The sequence below is a fragment of the Seriola aureovittata genome, chromosome 10 (assembly GCF_021018895.1).
Source record: "Seriola aureovittata isolate HTS-2021-v1 ecotype China chromosome 10, ASM2101889v1, whole genome shotgun sequence".
Lineage (NCBI taxonomy): Eukaryota > Metazoa > Chordata > Actinopteri > Carangiformes > Carangidae > Seriola > Seriola aureovittata.
This window is the reverse complement of record NC_079373.1, coordinates 1232651-1249519: the sequence shown is the minus strand read 5'-3', so window position 1 is coordinate 1249519 and position 16869 is coordinate 1232651. Positions and strand designations below refer to the sequence as shown.

The following is a 16869-nucleotide window of genomic DNA, read 5'->3' as shown; positions in this document are numbered from 1 at the left end:
GTGAAAAAAGTTGAACTTTTAAGGATATTAGGCATTACATATGTGCTGTTACACCTCAATCAACCAATGACAAGGGCTCCAGGAAAACACATGTATATTACAGAGTGGCGATTTTGTTCAGTGACCACGACATTGATGTCAACTGCGTTATCAGCCACAGGGCTTGAAGCTTACTTCTGTCCCCAATGAGCACCTTGGAGCATATACATAACTTCAGGGGCATGAAGAAAATGTATTGAGTAATGTGTTTTCCTGAATAAAAGAAATACAAGGAGACATTTACAAGCAAAAGGATTTCATTCTTTATTCATTTCATTCTAGGTATTTAATTATTTCTATGACAAACTATTTATTTAATTATTTACTTCTAATTACCTTAAGCTGTATGAAATATAAATGGTTTGAACTTCTCTAAAATAAAGTAGTTCTTCTTTAGACACAGAGGACAGTGTTTACTAATGGCTGAGAATTTACTTGTGGTGGTGGGAGGCGCATGTGACTAATGTGCATGCAGAGACTCATGGAGTTGAGAGGGAGAGTGTAACTCTGGTTATTTTCTGTAGCTGCAATTTACAGATGTCCCTGAAACACCTCACAAGGGAGGCGCTACAATTTAAATAAAGGTTAAGCGATTCCCATACATAATTTCCTTCACATTATTGCTCTTTGGGACTGCCATAGCTAAAATCTTGTGTAACTGATACTGTAATTGTGGGAAAGGTAGGTGGGCTCTAATGACACCAAGGCATCTGTGTCTGATCATGACTGACATCTTTTTGTGGAGCTTTAGAGGAAAGCTGACACGAGTCCCTTTCTGTACAAACTTGGTTAAAAGTCATTTTGTCCACATCAGACTGATTCTTGCAATTGGTTGTAATAAACTGTCTCACACTGACCAACTCTGATGAGACAATATTGTCCACCTACACCACTTTGAGGATTTACCTCCATGAATTAGATGTCTATATCCCTCCAAAGAAAAGCCGACACAGCAAAACTAGAGCTTCTGTTTCTGACCGACATAGAATGACTAATGAATATTCATAGATCATTTAGGTCTGTGTGGCTATGGGTCTGCTTTGTATGCATGTATGCATTTATGTGTGTGTGTGTGTGTGTGTGTATGTGTGTGTGTGTGTGTGTGTGTGTGTGTGTGTGTGTGTGTGTGTGTGTGTGTGTGTGTGTGTGTGTCTTACTTGTTGTAGAGAGGAGTCCTGGTGAAAGCCACTGTCTTTAAAGTCCACCTCATCATCACTGGAAGAATGGATGTGGTGTGTGTTCACCTAAAGAGAATTTCACTTTAGCAAAAAGAGAAGAGTCTGTCCAAAGAACTGGTTGTCCATTCATGGTGTAATAAAATAACTGCTGTTGTGCTGCAGTCCACCCTGGTCTAAATCTTTGTGAAAATACACAGTGAAGTCCATGATAAATTAAGCTTGAACAAGTGTTGAGTTGGATCTGTACTTGGAACACAGGATCTGGGAAGAAAACACAATACTTTTTGGCTTGTGTACATAGCAGGTTTTTTAGTTTTTCTGTCACCCCTCTCTCGTGCGTCTCTCGGAACACATACACTATTTTAATCAATGCATCTGTTTACTCTGGCCACATAAGGACTCGTTCTTTACACACATGAACACAACCCAAAGCATATTTTTACACTTCAAGTCTATTCTATTCCATTTTATGTGTGTAACTACAGTGACTGTGTTAGGCTTTAAGCAATGCCAAAAAGCAGATGACCAACACTTAATGCTATGGCTGAATGCACCCTTTGTGGGCACAGACAGAGCAGTGAAGCTGCTGCTGCAACTCTGCTTATATGCTGCTCACACTACACCTCCTGTGTAGACAGTGTTCAACTCACTCACTGTTTCATTTCAAATCCAATGTGGTTGAACTACAGAAACAACACAATAAAAAAAAAAAAAAAAAAAACTCAAATCTCACTGTCTTAATAACTGCATGGTACAGCCAACATGTATTAAAATAAAAACTTGACATCAGTGTCAACGTTCATTTTAGTTGCTCACCAGGTCGACAGTGTTTCTCTTGTTTGTGTCAGCCAGCTGCCCAGAAATAAAGGCCTCCCATTTCTCTCTGTCCTCTGCTGGGAGCTCTGTGTCAGACACAAACACAGCTCATACTCACTCCACCCTTATATACTGTATATTTAACAAAACTGTTAAAGAATGGTGCTTGATGTCAGATGCCATTAGTTATTTTGATAAAACAGGTTAACCACTGAGTTAAGTAATAGCACAGGAAGACTTCCATCGGGTTACCACCAAAGTGAGGACTTGACACAACACAAAATAGAGGTCAATGTTTGAAACTCAAAGATAAAGATTATTTGCAGGACAGGTGACGTTAGAGAGATACAAGTCCTTACCTGAGATGAGCTGTTGTATCTGCGGTCCATTAGGGCCTTTGTCACAGTTATGAACTATAGAGTTGGCTATTCTGGTGAGGTGACCCATGTAGCCTCGTCGCCGACCACCTTCCGCCCTAAAACACACAAACACATGAAGACATTCCATTATCATTAAATTTGATTTATTTTGACTTTGACCACTGAAGCCAAGAATCACTCTCTTAACTACTCTGAACCACGACCAGCAGTGATCTTATGACATTTTAATACACTTGTGTAATTTACATGATAAAGGAGCACAGAACCTTTGGTTTTGCAGTGTGTTCTATTCTACTACAGCAAATGACAACACAATAAAACATAGTTACCACCTGACAAAGTTACATATGGTCTCACTTGCAGCAGAGCAGAATACTCACTGTTCTTTCTCATTGGAGCTCCAGGCATCTATGATTCTCTGAATAAACTGGCACTTTTGAAACAGCTGGTAGAGAAAGACATAAGAAAATTAAATACAAGTATTTCAGTGTGGCTACAACATAGTGCATATTGCTGCTGCGCCCACGTTGATATTCAATTAAAAAAAAAAAACAGTGAAATATATATAGTCCCAGGCATGGAAACAAACACATTATGCCTGAGGTAATCCAGATTACCTGGGGAAATGTGATGCAGTATTTACTTGTCACATAAGGGTTACTATCTTCTCCATTGTAATTGTCCAATTGTACAGCAAATACTAAGGATGTCACAATACCAGATTTTCCCATGTGGCGTGTTACTACAACAGATGTCAGCTGTAGCAGATCACAAATGATAACGGTAACATTTTTTCATTTTCATATTCTGTCTTTGAACTGCTTAGATAAATTTGAGGTTCCTGTGATATCCCTAGTAAGAACAACTCAGTTCTGCATTTGCTTATTTGGTCAGGAAATTTGTCAACTCTGTTTACATTAAATGTTCAGCTGTAACACATTTTGCTTCATGTTAGTATGTTTTACCAATGTAAAGCCAGTGTTATTGCTAAAATACAGCAACTTTTGCAGTTCAGCTACAAAAGTAAAACTCTGTGAAAAATATTTTTTTTCTACTTTTCTAATCTTACATGTTTGATGAGGATGCTTTCCCTAGCATGTTCCTGCTCTGTGTCTGGCTGGACATCAGTGGGGGCGGGGGGCATAGCCAGAATCATGGCTGTGCAGATCTCCACCTGAATGTGGAGGAAGTTGTTCCAGATGTATTTGAAATACATGTCCTGTAGAGCAAAACAAAACATGAAAACAGAAATATTAGTTTGTTTCGAGTGTCTAATGCTGTTTGTTGTTTCCACACTATACTGAAGAAAATGTAATTATAAGATGGTTCTTGTTTTTCTAGTTCAAGTCCAATCAAAGTATGAAAAAAAATGGTTCAGGTCACACAGTGACAAATGTAGCCTTGTTTTGACCCACAGACTTCTGTGATCAGTTTTAAATCAATTTACAGTTTAACATTATCTGAACCACTTTCCAATGAAAACCAAAAGCAATTAACCCTGAAAAAGTATTTTATAACTGGTCTATAAAACCAAGTATATACATAACTACAGTAAACACAGCAGGTTAAAGTTAAACCAAGAAACTGCTGAGCAAGATCATATGGATGTGGTTATTATAGTTTTAACATCCAGGTGAGTCCAAGTTCCACTGGACTGACTACACACTGTTGTAAAGCTCTTACTAGCACTCTGCACATCTCAGCATATAATGTCAATGAAGATAACAGTATAAACAGAGAAAATGGAAATGAGAGCCAGAATTCCCATTGTAGTTTCTGGACTGATAGCCTCTCACCACCTATCTCTCATTAGTATGGCTTTCAAGGGAGATAACTGTATTTGCCTTTATCTGTAACTTGAATTTGTTTACATACATCTGCAATATGCTCATAACTATGGTTGGGGTTCAATCAAATCCTAATCCTCTCAAATCCCTTAATGAATCTTATAAAGTTTTTGCATATAGAATATAAAAACAAAGATAAAACATATAATGCCTCTGGCCACGGGTGTCACCAGCATGGAGGTTTAAAAAGACAAAACATGAACTATAGAAAAATATCACTGAGCATACTGTATACAACACGATCTTAGATCAATCTCTTCTAACTGCTCAGCTCTGTTAGTGTTGTGGGCTGAAGATACAAAAGGTACTCACTAGTATGACTTCCAGCGTGTTGAGGTTAATGAGTTCTGTGTTGATGCTGTGTGTGTTGCTCTGCAACAGACTGGCCACCAGTCTGACCACATTAAGCCTGGTGTTGCCCACTGGGGGGTCCAGCACCCCCCACGTTGTCTTCATCACATTCTTCTGTTGGTGGAGAATAAACACTGCTTAGTATATACACGTATTCATACTAAAGACTATATACTTAGTGTAGAAAACCCTGTCACATCCTTTTTCTGTGACTGTACCATGTTTTGATTTCTAAGCAAAATTTTTACTAGCACTATTAAAACAAACTGTATATTTTCAGGAAAATCACTGTTTTTACAAACATTGGATAAAACACACTACTTCAAACTAAACTAGAAACAGCTGACAATCGATAGGATTGTCATTTTAAAACCGCTCACAGCTATTGGTCTGGTTCATACCTTAGGGGGTTCCAGTAGCAGCTGGTGAAAGTCTTTAAGTCGGGGTCTCACAGCCTCCAGGATGCTGTGGTTGACTGAGAATGAAGGATGGGACATCCCTGGAGGACACTCCATGTGACCCTCAAACCTACAACATTGCAAGCCAACATCTAATGAACCAGCTCAAACACTTCAGTCACAGACTGAAGTGACTTACCAATCTGATTCTGAAGAGCCATCAAAATATTGTGAACATTTGTGCTAATTTTGGTGGTAGGGGTAGTTAGACTGGTGTTATTATTTCACTCTATGGTGAACTGAGCATGTATGTGTTAATTTTCAAGGTGTTAACTCATTTATAACAACTGTGTTGGTGGTGGTATAAGGACGGTGTTTTCAAGTTGAACTTGAACACAGATGGTTTTGGTCATCAATTCTATCAGTAATAATAATTTAAGATGTGGTTAGTTGGAGTTTTGCTTCTGTAAAATGGTTTAAATAATCTGGATAAACTGTTGATTGCTTCATTATAACCTGTTTGATCAGATACTGTTGTAGTGATGTTGCCATGTTCCCGGTCTCAATAAGTTTGGTGAGTACTCATCAGTGCAGATAGAACTCGTGCACAAAACTATGAAAATCAGAACCAAACCAAAATCATCTTTTAACAATATACTGCAAAATCTGTGACTTCCATCACTAATGTACAAACAAAAGCCGTAATTGTAGTTGATCTCTCACCCTAGGGCTTTTTTTAATTTTATATGAGGTGTTCTGCCCTCATTTCGTGTTCTTCAACTATTGTATATCCAATGTCAAAATAAAATATCAAGAGAGTTAAGAATTCACATGACGTACGCTGGTCTCCTTGTCTCAAACAACGTGAGGAGGATCTGGATAACACTGACAATTGCAGATTCATTCTTCTCCTTGTCAAAGATATTTGACAGCAGTTGCTCCACTGTCTCCTGCCTGAGGAGGAGAACAGACATGAAGATGAAGAGAAAACAGACTCAAAGTCACTTGCCACATCAGTTACACAGAATGTGTTTTCAACAGCCTACTAGGCAAAAAAGACAACAGCCAAAAAAACCAAAACTGGTGGTTAAGTAAAAAACAAATTACTTATTTTTCTGATCTACATGAAAAGTCACTGTTACAGCAATCAGAACCTTTTTTTTTTTTTCAAGTTTAGATTTAGCCCATTTTTTAACCTAACATTATCACTGCCTCAGCCAACATCCTATTCAAAACCTAGGGAGCATTTAATAAGCCTCAGTACCTTAGGAGGGGTCAAAGGTCTCTACACACCAGAGAAATTAACCATGGCTATAAGAGCTGTTGTGGCTGAATGATACATACTTTTCAAGTGTGGCCAGAAGTGGGTCAGGCTCTGAACAGCCCTGGACCTGGAACATCTGATCTCTGCTCAGTCTGATGATCTCACACAGTGACTGGGAGGCATTGGAGTGTCTCTGTGTCAAGACAAAAAGGAGAAGTGAGACAATAAACCATAAATCTACAACCTTTAGTCTTACCCACTTGAAACTTAGCATATCTAATCCTCCAATCAAAGTCTCTATATTTCCTGAACAGGTTTACAATAAGCAAGAGTGTCCATCTTGATGGAGATTAAGAATGATAAAATAAAATGGAATCTATCTGCAGGGCTCAATAACTATATGATATTTTTTCTAATTTGAGTGAAGTGATCCTTATGTAGAAGTGCATGCAAATTCTCCAACAATTATCTTTAATACATATTGTTTTCAAAGCTTAAATAGAGCAAAAAAAGTTCCCAGGTTCATCAATAGCCCACAGAGGATGATAATATCCCAATGGCCAATGGAAGAAACTCACATCCTCATCTTGAGAAGGCTGCACCATGTCCACCAGTCTCTGAATTACCTTCTCCTCATTTAGCCACTAGAAGAGCACAGAGAGCAGAGATGATCAGGATGGCACAAAATATTCAGAGGGAAACCAAGAAGCAGGTGGTAAAATTCTGTGTATTAGATAATCGTTAGAAAACAGTCCTGAAATTTCATTTCTTGCCAATGGAGCATGTGAACCAAATAAGCAATTCCTGGTTATTACACCATACTGCTGTGACTGCAAACTTTATTAACCCTTTGAAATTTATTTAGAAACAATTTAAGGTGGATAGCCGTAATTATTTTCACAAACAAAGACCAATGGCATCTCAAGACCTGTTGGGCTTGTCCAAGTAGAAAGGCTTCATGATGATGTGTCTGTGATAGCTAGCAGCATGAACTGTCTTTTGTAAAGTACATGATTCTAATTGACACTAGTCTTCCACAAAGGTTAACTGAGTCATGCCACATCACAATGAGCAACATGGAATTTGTTGGGCTGCTCTTTTGTTTTGTTATGGTCCAATTTAAATGACTTGATAAGTGAAAACAGATGCTAGAGATCATTCTTAGCACAAAAGAGAGAGTGTTGTCCTGCTACTCACGTTGAGAACATCCTGTCGTAGCTGTTGTGGTTCAATGCAGGTGAGCATTCTGAGCAGCAGGTCCATGATGGCAGATGTCCCAATGTGTTTGATCATCAAGTCTACAAAGTCCTCCCGCTTTCGCAGAAAATCCACTATCTATAAACACAAACAAACCATACACACCTTAAAATCTTTACATAGGATAAACCAGGGGTCGCATTGACCGATTATTTTGAATTTGACGGAAAGGTCTTCTGTCTTTTTGACAGATTAGAGCAGAGTCAGATGGCAGGTTCTGTGGCGTCACGCTCACTCAGACAGACACACAAACCTTTTCCATTTTGCACAAACTACCTCGTCTTACAATCAGGGTATTGACAGTGTGTTAGTGACAGCTGCGCCCTTGGTGCAGAAGGGATTTTCTCCTGGTGAAGTGAGTGCTTGCAGGATTGGGAAATTTCCCATCAGAGAGTCTTCTCGACTTCTGATCACATCCCTGTGAGAAATGGACTCTGAAATGGAAACGGTAATCCCTGGGAGAAATGACTCCCCCAACTTCAAAACTCTGGTTGAAGTGGCACAGATAATTCTAGTATCCAGTGTGGCAGAAGAGCGTGTGTTCACCCTTAAGAACAAAATCAAAACAGCCATGAGAAGTCATCTGTCTGAGGCAAAGATGCAAAACCGCCCTCAGAAATGTATAATCTGAGTTGTTTTTGAAAATTAAATACTATTAAATAGGATATGTCACATTATCATTGATAATTAAAATGAATAATAATAGATCATGACAGACTTTTTACGACCCTGTCTGTCAAAATGAAAAACAACAAGTTAACACAGCCTCTGGGACAAACACAAAAGTACTTTTTCTAAAATATTTTGTTAGAGTGAAAAAAACATTTAGAGCATGTGACCTGATCACTATTGATTATTTTGTTTTGGTATTTTTTTCTGTGAAAAATCATGATGACAATCTGCATCCCATTCTGAAATACAAGACCGTCTTCTGACCAACTCACCTGTTCAGGCTTGCGTCCTATAAGAATGGACAGGACCTTAGAGAAGAAGCTGGCCAGGAGCGGGTTGAGAGGCGGCTCATTCTGGAGGAAGCCATAAAGTTTCATCAGCAGTTTTTCATCTTCTCCCAGTCTGTCATTTATCTGGCTCACATCAGATGTAAGCAGCTCACATGATATGTTGGGATACCTGGAAGACAACAAAGTTGCTCCTTAGAGTTTTGTTTAGAATGCTGTGGTAAATGTTCAGAGATGCCAAGAGTAGTTATTAGACTAAGTGGCTGGGTGTGGCCCCTGGTGTCAAATTTTAAAGGTAAGAGATTTTCATGGATCTGATCAACTATGATACCAAATAACATGTTGTAAACTACATTGTTCTTCAAATTCTGAAATAAATGAAGAATACAAAAAGTTTGAATACCAATGTGAAATTTGAACCTTGGAAACATGCAATTTTTGAAAGGCCAATCCAATTGACTTCACAATTAACTCACATCTACAGCTCAGTGTGCTCTACAAAAAAGCCTCTTGGACCATGAAGTCCACCATGATGGATTTTCCATCATTTTGAAAACACATTTCTGACATCTCCTAAACTGTAGGTCTGCCTGCTACCAATTGCTTATCAAAAGTTGCATTAAACTTGTTGATATCTTACTAAATTTTCAAGATATTGACCAATTAACTTCACAAGGGCTCACCCTTAGAAGGAAATTGGCCATAACTCACTAATGATTTGTCCAATCATCATAAGTCTGGGTGCATAGCTTCTATTTATCTTTGGGGAAAAAGATGGAAGCACTTTGAGCCCAAAAGGCCACATGCATGGTCTATCATATTTGCTGAAAATGGTTAGAACCTGCAAATTGCAGCTATATTATCAAATTTCTTTTTGTTTTAACACAACAGAAAAATTAAATTTCAAAACTCCAACTGGGAGATACACAAAATGTTTTGTGGACTTTCGTTGTGGGGGAAACAATAGAAATGTGCAAAAGAGACTTTAAGTTCCTTTTTTAGTTCCTGTGGCCACTTGATTCCCCAAAGTTCTTTATAAAAAGGGCAAAAGAGAACAGGGGCTTTGGTAGCGCAGGCATTTCCATCTAATATTTTTAAACATTATGCTATTGCCAGAATGCTTTTAATGTGCACTGGAGAGATCTGGTCCATAACTTGAAAGTTTTATAGTGTGTTATTTAATTGTACAATGTGCAATCCTCCAGGCAAATGCCCACTGTTCTGCTCTGTTGTCTGAGCTTGTAAAATCATTAATGCTAAATGTAACAAATAAAGGATAAAAGGTTAAAGGTTGCAATACATGCAATAGAGCACACAGAGAGAAGTGGGCCTTAGAAAGGTGTCTACATATGTGTTTCTGAAATTGCTAATTTTTCTTGAAAGGGAACTAACTAGGACCTTCATTTTGCTCACCCTTACCCCTTGCACCATTTTATCTTACTTGTATTTAACCTTCTCCTCAACATCAGTACTGGGTTCCTGTGTGATGAAGGTGACCAGATCCTCCATGCACTGTGGTCTCAGCAGGAAGTCAACCAGTTTGTGGTTCTGGGCCTTGCACTCCTGCAGGACGTCATCCTCATCCATCACCTCTGTCAGCGTCACATCCTCCTTCTCTAGCAGCGTGTCAATGTGGGATGTGGTGTGGAGGTCAAATTTCCAGAACATGTTGGCTCTGAAAAGATCAAATAGCAAGTTAAATACATTTTGTGCAACCAACATTAATATGTGCCATTAAATTCATTGCAAGATGGGGTCCTTCAATCAGAGGAGACAGGAATATAACGTATGATTGTAATGACTAACAGCTGTCTCTTCAGCTTACCTGTGAGTATGTTGGAGTCCAGACGGCAGAGCTCAGGTTAAAAAGAGGTGTGTTCTACTCTTTGAGAGTTGTGGCCCATTCCAGGCTAGCCGAATGGACAGACAGGCAGGCAGACAGCGGTTATGGACAGACTGACAAACAGCACGCATACAGCAGTTCAACAGCACACACCTGTGGGGCGGAGAAACAGAATAAGACATGTTAAAATAATGTTACACTGCTTTTCATGTGGATATTACAGAAATTATGATTGTTACTTGTAGTTAAAAAATAAATAAATAAATAAAAAAAAGTACAACCCATAAGCATTTTTTTTGTTTCTACGGTCCTACAACACCCAGTACTCCTCATAAATGCACCATTCAGTGAAGCAGCTCCTTCACATGCAGATACACTAGACTTTTACTTTGTTACAATACAACAAATTTACGACTGCTGAAATAATGGCACAGAGAAGCATCAGTTGAAACTATAGCAAACAATGTTTGCGTTTATTCTGCCTTGCCATTCTGTATATAAAAGGTATGAATACGGAATATGGAGCATTGTTGTTCCACCTTTAAGCCAACAGCGGAGGTAGTCAGTGACGGATCAATATCCATATTAGGGCTGTCCCAAACGATTATTTCTTAAACGATTAATCTAGCGATTATTTTTTTTTATTAACCTAACAGTAATTTTATTGCAATTATTTTCCAGTTAGTCATTTAATATAACAATTTGCCCCGTCCAACATCTTGACTCAATGCACCATGGTGTTTCCTCTTTATGTGCTCGTGCATGAGTGTCGTGCTAGAGAGATATGCCAGATGCACTTTGCAGAGTCTGCAGACTACCGCACTGTTGGTGTCAAGATTAAAGTATTCCCAAACTCTGGAGGACCGTGTGCGAGCCTTTTTTGCCGCGTGCTGCTCCACACGCTCCGTCGTACCGCTGGTAGACGCCGCCGTGTTGTTCAAATAGATTACACAGACGCAAATCATTCACGTAGTCAATGACTTCAATTACGTCACTGCGTTGTCCCAGTCCGTGCGCTGCGCTTGTATCCGGGTAAACCAAAGACGATGGATATAAACGGTCCCATTAAAAAGTTCCGGTTTTGTTCTATGAACATTTACCCTGTGTGGTTTTACACGATGCGTCGACACTAAAATTCCACGTCGAATAATTTTTATAATCGACAACGTCAATTACGTCGGATAATCGTCCCAGCCTTAATCCATATTTAAAAAGAAAAAGAAAAAAAAGAAAAAGAAAAAAGAGAGCCCACATGGTTACACATCAAGCCTAACTGCTGAACGCCAGCATACTATCAAAAACCCACAAACCTGAAAAAATGAAGGGTCTTCATAACAATAAGACAGACTGACTGCTTGTTTATTCATGTTTCCAGTAATGTCCTGAGTCAAACCATGCACTTAATAATATCTGCTATATAAGGCTCTTTGCTTGCTCTGCTGCTTGTTTCTGCTATAATTGGTAAGACACTGGCCCTGTTCAGACCTGATATTAACATCCGTCCCAGGTGATTGGATCACAAGTGGACAGCTCTAAGTTCAGGTATGAACGCAACCATGACGCATTGAGGACACATTTGAGATCCAATCACTCAGACCACATTCAGAGGAGGTCTGGACCACATGTGTCCACATTCTTTTAGCAGTGTGAACGTGTCCTGGACCACTCTGAAGGACCAACTACTCTAGTGAAGTCCCAACACAGTTTCGTAATGAAGGGAAATATTTTACTATTTCAAATGAATAAAACTGTATTCCATTGTAAGACCTGTGCACAATGCATTACTTTATTCAACCCCTCCGTGCCCCGTTCACTCTTTCCCTCACACACACAGACAACAGACTCATCTGTCTGATTGGCTAAAAACAACAACACATACCTGTTTATTTGCATATAAAGCAGGAAAGTGACAATCATAAGTGGTCAATCGAGACACATGTGAAGACTAATTTTAAAGCCAGGTGTGAACTGACAAACTTATATCTGACCACTTGTGATCCGATCACTGAAGACGCTTGTTAATACCAGGTCTGAACAGGGCCACTGTCTACATCCTTTCACAACAGCTCCACATGTACGCACCTCTTATATGGGCAAACAAATATTGTGGTTGATCTACTGAGGGTTTTTTCCTGGGTCCAGTCTCCCAGCACATGCACATAGCACATTCTCATTGCACACAGGCACACTGCAAGGACAGGTCAAGTGCATGTGTACAATATTAATATCACAAAAGGTAAAAATATGGACAATATCAAATTTCTTGAGCTTAAATTTTTCATTTTTGACAATCCGTCAGCGGGAGTTCTTCTGGTGCTCCCGACAGCCAGTCCAATAATGACAGTCGTGTCTGTTGTCTGTGTGTGAGAGAGCGAGAGAGAGAGAACGGGGCAAGGGATACATTGCTTTATCACCCGTATGGTCTGACCTATGTTTACAGAGTACTCATATAATAATGTAGCAGTAACTACTGAGTACTCATATAATAATGTAGTAACAACTACTGAGTTCTCATGGGTTGACCGGTAGGTTAGATGTTGATGGGCATCGCAGCATTTGTGATCCCATCCAAAGATTGTCTCTAATGACAATATTTTCATGCTGAAAGCAGCAACACAAGTCAAAGCAACTAAACTCGGTGAAACAATAGCCTCTTTTACACAGCCTGTTCAAGATGGGCATGTTGAGTCTTTATTCTGCTTCACCATTCTGGATAAAAGGTATGAACACAGACTGGAGGGGCATTGTTGTTCTGCCTTTAAGCTGGCAGTGGAGTAGTCACAGTACTAGATCAACGTCTGTGTAAAGGGACATGGCGGGACAGATGCAGATGCTGTTGTGTTACACATCATGCCTGATTCCAGAACACCAGCACGCTATCTAAAATCACATACTGGGGTGGGAACATGCCAGCTTGTTTGGTTCAGTGTAAACAACTGAACAGCAATATAGCTATAGGATCTTTGTATAAAAGGAGCTAATAATTCACACTAAGCATGGCTTCCTTAGAGTTAAGGATTATGTATATCCTAGTTAACACAACTAGTTGACTTCTTCTGGATTCCTTGGCCATGTACATGCTAAATCAGGTAACTTTCTAACAGGATATTTTACAAGACAGCATAAAAAATAGACAGGATAGGGAAGGTAATGTTGTAGGAGTTAGGAGAAATTGTTCACTTTTACACAATGTATAAGTATAGTAGTAGTATTATAATAGTTTTAGTTTACCACCCTTTACCGGACCAGCTGTGTGTAAACAGCTGTCATACATGTTAGCAACAATGTGTGTAAGTCCCTCTCAGATTTTCTGCCAAACAGATTTCTCCCAATAACTTGTTTTCTTGCATGGAAAGAGGGGGACGTGTCCACTTACTTAGAAAAAATAGATGGTACCAAGAGACTGCAGCAAATGTGTTTGATAAACACCTATTGTGAGAAAACTACTTGAAAAACTCAAATGTGGCTAGTCATGATCATACCTTGTTGTGTTGTTTAAGCTTTTAGTTGTGCGTTTTCTTTATATTTCTATTAATTTAGCAACAGCTGAGTATTACAACTATAAAATACATCCAGGATCATACAAAGTCTGGGCCTCCTTGTCATGGTGAAACTTTAATTAGCTCCTAAACGGAACAAAATAACAGTGACACATGTACCAAAGGTCAGAGGCAATAAAATAGTCCTGGCAATCAAGCACAACCTCAAGAAAACAAAATTTTACTGCTTTAGGAACGTTCCTGCTGGGATGCCGAGTACACCGGCCGCTGCCACTAGACCCAAACAAAATCGATCTGAACAGCTAATGGCAGTTTAGGTCAATTTGACCAGTGTTAAGTTCCCAATCTACGCAGTCTGTGCATGCCCTAGAGAAAAGACAACGGCGTTTCCTTACCTAAATCAACAAAGTTGCCATAGCCTATACACCAAGATTTACGTTAATTTTCAGGTGCTAACCCCGAAACAACAGACTAAGCAGCTTGAAGACGCAGCTTTCTCTCAATATGCAGTGGTCACCGTAAGTTATGGCCATTAGTTATACTATTTTCCAGCTTTCCACCAACCGCACGCAAAGTCAGCATTCCTTAAAAACACATGATGGCCCTATTTTATAGTTGGAGTTAAACGTTGGGTTCAGCGAACGTTAGAGATAGCTTTATTTTGGATAAACATAGGTTGAAACGCGAGGCGATCATTTGATAACTCAGGCTATTATCTGCCTTATATAAGGTACGACTGGCTACCGTTTTTTGCGTTTTGCTGTCGAAATTCTACGTTTGCAGTAACGTCAGTTCATTTACATACCAGGGCCCAAAACAGACTAACAGTTACCGCTAACGCAACAGAAACACACCGGCTCAAGCAAACAAGCTAACGTCACTAGCTATCGTTAGCTATTGTTAGCTAACCTGGTCTCCTAAAGTCGAGATCAAACTAATATCAGAGACGACGTCTTATTGAACGGTGTCAGTGAGCTTTAGGGCTAACGTTAACTAGTTGACCCGTTGGCCGACTAAATAACGCTACGGCTTCACGATACCAATTAGAACAGAAATGTAATGTTAACGTCACCCCTGTCCTTGTTAGAGGTACACCAAGAGTGTCTGACAGCAGTGTTAAGATGGCCAAGTATGCTTCTTGCTAGCCAGCTAACGTTAGCCGGCTATCAGAAGACTACTGGCTAATCGTCTCTTCAGCACCAACCAAGTGCATGGGCTGGCAAGTGTACTTACCGATATACAACGGTAAACGGCGAGTCTCCAGCATGTGGCTTATCTTGCCATTAGCCCTGGGCCTTGACAAAACGAACGCAGAGATAACAAGCAATTCCGGGGGGGAAAAATACAACGTTTAAAACGGATTGTGACAGGCGCGAAAAGGTAGATCATCGGAGGGCACTTTTCAAGATGGCGGTTCCGTCAACTTCAGCGACCCCTTCCCCCACTACAGCTGCAGTGTCTGTCACTCAAACAGTCACAGCAAAGCTATTGGTTCTAATCACATCGCTCAAACCAGGCCTTGAATTTTCATTGGCTACAGAGCGTGCCACTTCAAGGCGTCATCCAAGCGAAGTGCGAATATTGTGTGGCTCGGAAGAGCGGAGTTTATAGTCTTTCTTCTATTTTACAAACTTAGCAAAAGCCCGATAGAAACGTAAGAAGTTAGGAATTCATTCCAGTTTATCTCGTTTGTTATTTGTTCCGATTTGCGTGAAATTCGCTCAAAGTAAAACATTAGTCCCACCCGCACGTTTGCTTTGAATTTTAAATCGAACATACTCGTACAGTTCGAACACGCCCTTGTTTCGTTGAGAAACGCCCAGTTTACTGATGGTGGTGATGGATCAAAGATATATACAGTATTTTGAGATGATTTTCAGTTTTGGCTTATAGTCTCCAAAGTAAATGCAAACAGGGCAAGTGTAACCAAGTAAACACACCGGGCAGTACTTCATCTCTTGCCCTGGCCAATAAACAAAATCATTGACAACTGAAAACCTATTGTAATGTAGGCCTACATATAAGATACATGCTTACCCTTTTTTCAGATTTTTTTGTCACACATAACAAGGTTAAGAATAAACTTCCATGCTCTACAATAAACCGGTATATAGAATGTACAATACAATGTTAAACACAGGTCAGAGATGTCAATACAGATGACCTCTCATACAACGCAGATCTCTTCTTTTACTGAACAGTTTAGGCAATGTGAAGAGACATTTGGAGTGCAGCTAACAAAATCTTAATGACAAAAAGAAGAACAGTCTATTGGACCTGGCATCATACAGTTAAAGAGAGCATTATATAACTTTTTCCGTAGTGACATAAGATATTAATATGTAATTTTCTGTTGCCGTGGACAATACATTTGCCAAATGAATAAATGTACTTATAGATTGTGCATGGAAAGTTGCGGTGATATACTGAATACATTAACTACCATTTCATACAATCACTTTTTGTAAACACTAAAGAAAACATGGTCTTAGGAGGGTAGCAGTGTACTTCTTGATCATTCTCACATTTTCAAAACATTAGTCCAGTTCAAGTTCATAAAAGTGTTCTGTTGGCAGTAAGTGTGCGCATTTCATGGATCACGAGGACTGCACATCTGATGTGGCTGAAAAACATCCTCAAACTAAGGGTCATCTGTTCAGTTACAGTTTCACTGAAGCAGCTGGAAATCACCCATCTTTAATGTTGTGCTTTCCTTTATGTAACATGCCAAATGTCAAAATCTGCTTTGAAAAAGGCCTTTTGCTCAGAGATGGAGACTTGAGTTTGCGACTTGGACTTGAGTCGCACTATAAGTCGCACACACAGTGACTTAAGACTTGACTTGAAACTCATCCTCCAAAGACTTGAGCTTTGGGATTCATCGACAATGTGTATTTTATTTTTGTATTGGCACATTAACATTTAGGAAATGTCTGAATCGCAGAGTGTCATTCTCTTCCTTATTATCACGCAAAACTTTATGCATGCATTTGGCCACAGCCACAGATGACTGTAGGCTGCTATAACACCTTCACAC

General features: G+C 39.5%; 1 protein-coding gene across 8 annotated transcripts in view; it reads right to left on the bottom strand.

The window, feature by feature from the left end:
- The window catches only part of ppp6r3 (protein phosphatase 6, regulatory subunit 3), a 31680-nt gene extending 16416 nt beyond the window's left edge, over positions 1 to 15264 (bottom strand). For 4 of the 8 annotated variants that reach the window (XM_056388403.1, XM_056388404.1, XM_056388405.1 and 1 more), the window contains exons 1-15: positions 15066 to 15263; positions 10315 to 10485; positions 9931 to 10164; positions 8475 to 8661; positions 7471 to 7608; positions 6852 to 6917; positions 6354 to 6466; positions 5850 to 5963; positions 5013 to 5139; positions 4573 to 4725; positions 3483 to 3632; positions 2794 to 2858; positions 2393 to 2508; positions 2034 to 2119; positions 1197 to 1283 (exon numbers count right to left, since the gene is read on the bottom strand). In XM_056388403.1, coding sequence (XP_056244378.1) covers positions 1197 to 1283; positions 2034 to 2119; positions 2393 to 2508; positions 2794 to 2858; positions 3483 to 3632; positions 4573 to 4725; positions 5013 to 5139; positions 5850 to 5963; positions 6354 to 6466; positions 6852 to 6917; positions 7471 to 7608; positions 8475 to 8661; positions 9931 to 10157 — 1629 coding nt within the window. In that variant the 5' untranslated portion in view covers positions 10158 to 10164; positions 10315 to 10485; positions 15066 to 15263. Of the gene's footprint in view, positions 1 to 1196; positions 1284 to 2033; positions 2120 to 2392; positions 2509 to 2793; positions 2859 to 3482; positions 3633 to 4572; positions 4726 to 5012; positions 5140 to 5849; positions 5964 to 6353; positions 6467 to 6851; positions 6918 to 7470; positions 7609 to 8474; positions 8662 to 9930; positions 10165 to 10314; positions 10486 to 14904; positions 14923 to 15065 lie in introns of those variants that run through there. The other 4 variants (XM_056388401.1, XM_056388407.1, XM_056388406.1 and 1 more) reach the window with 2 other exon arrangements.
- Positions 15265 to 16869: the final 1605 nt, after the last annotated feature.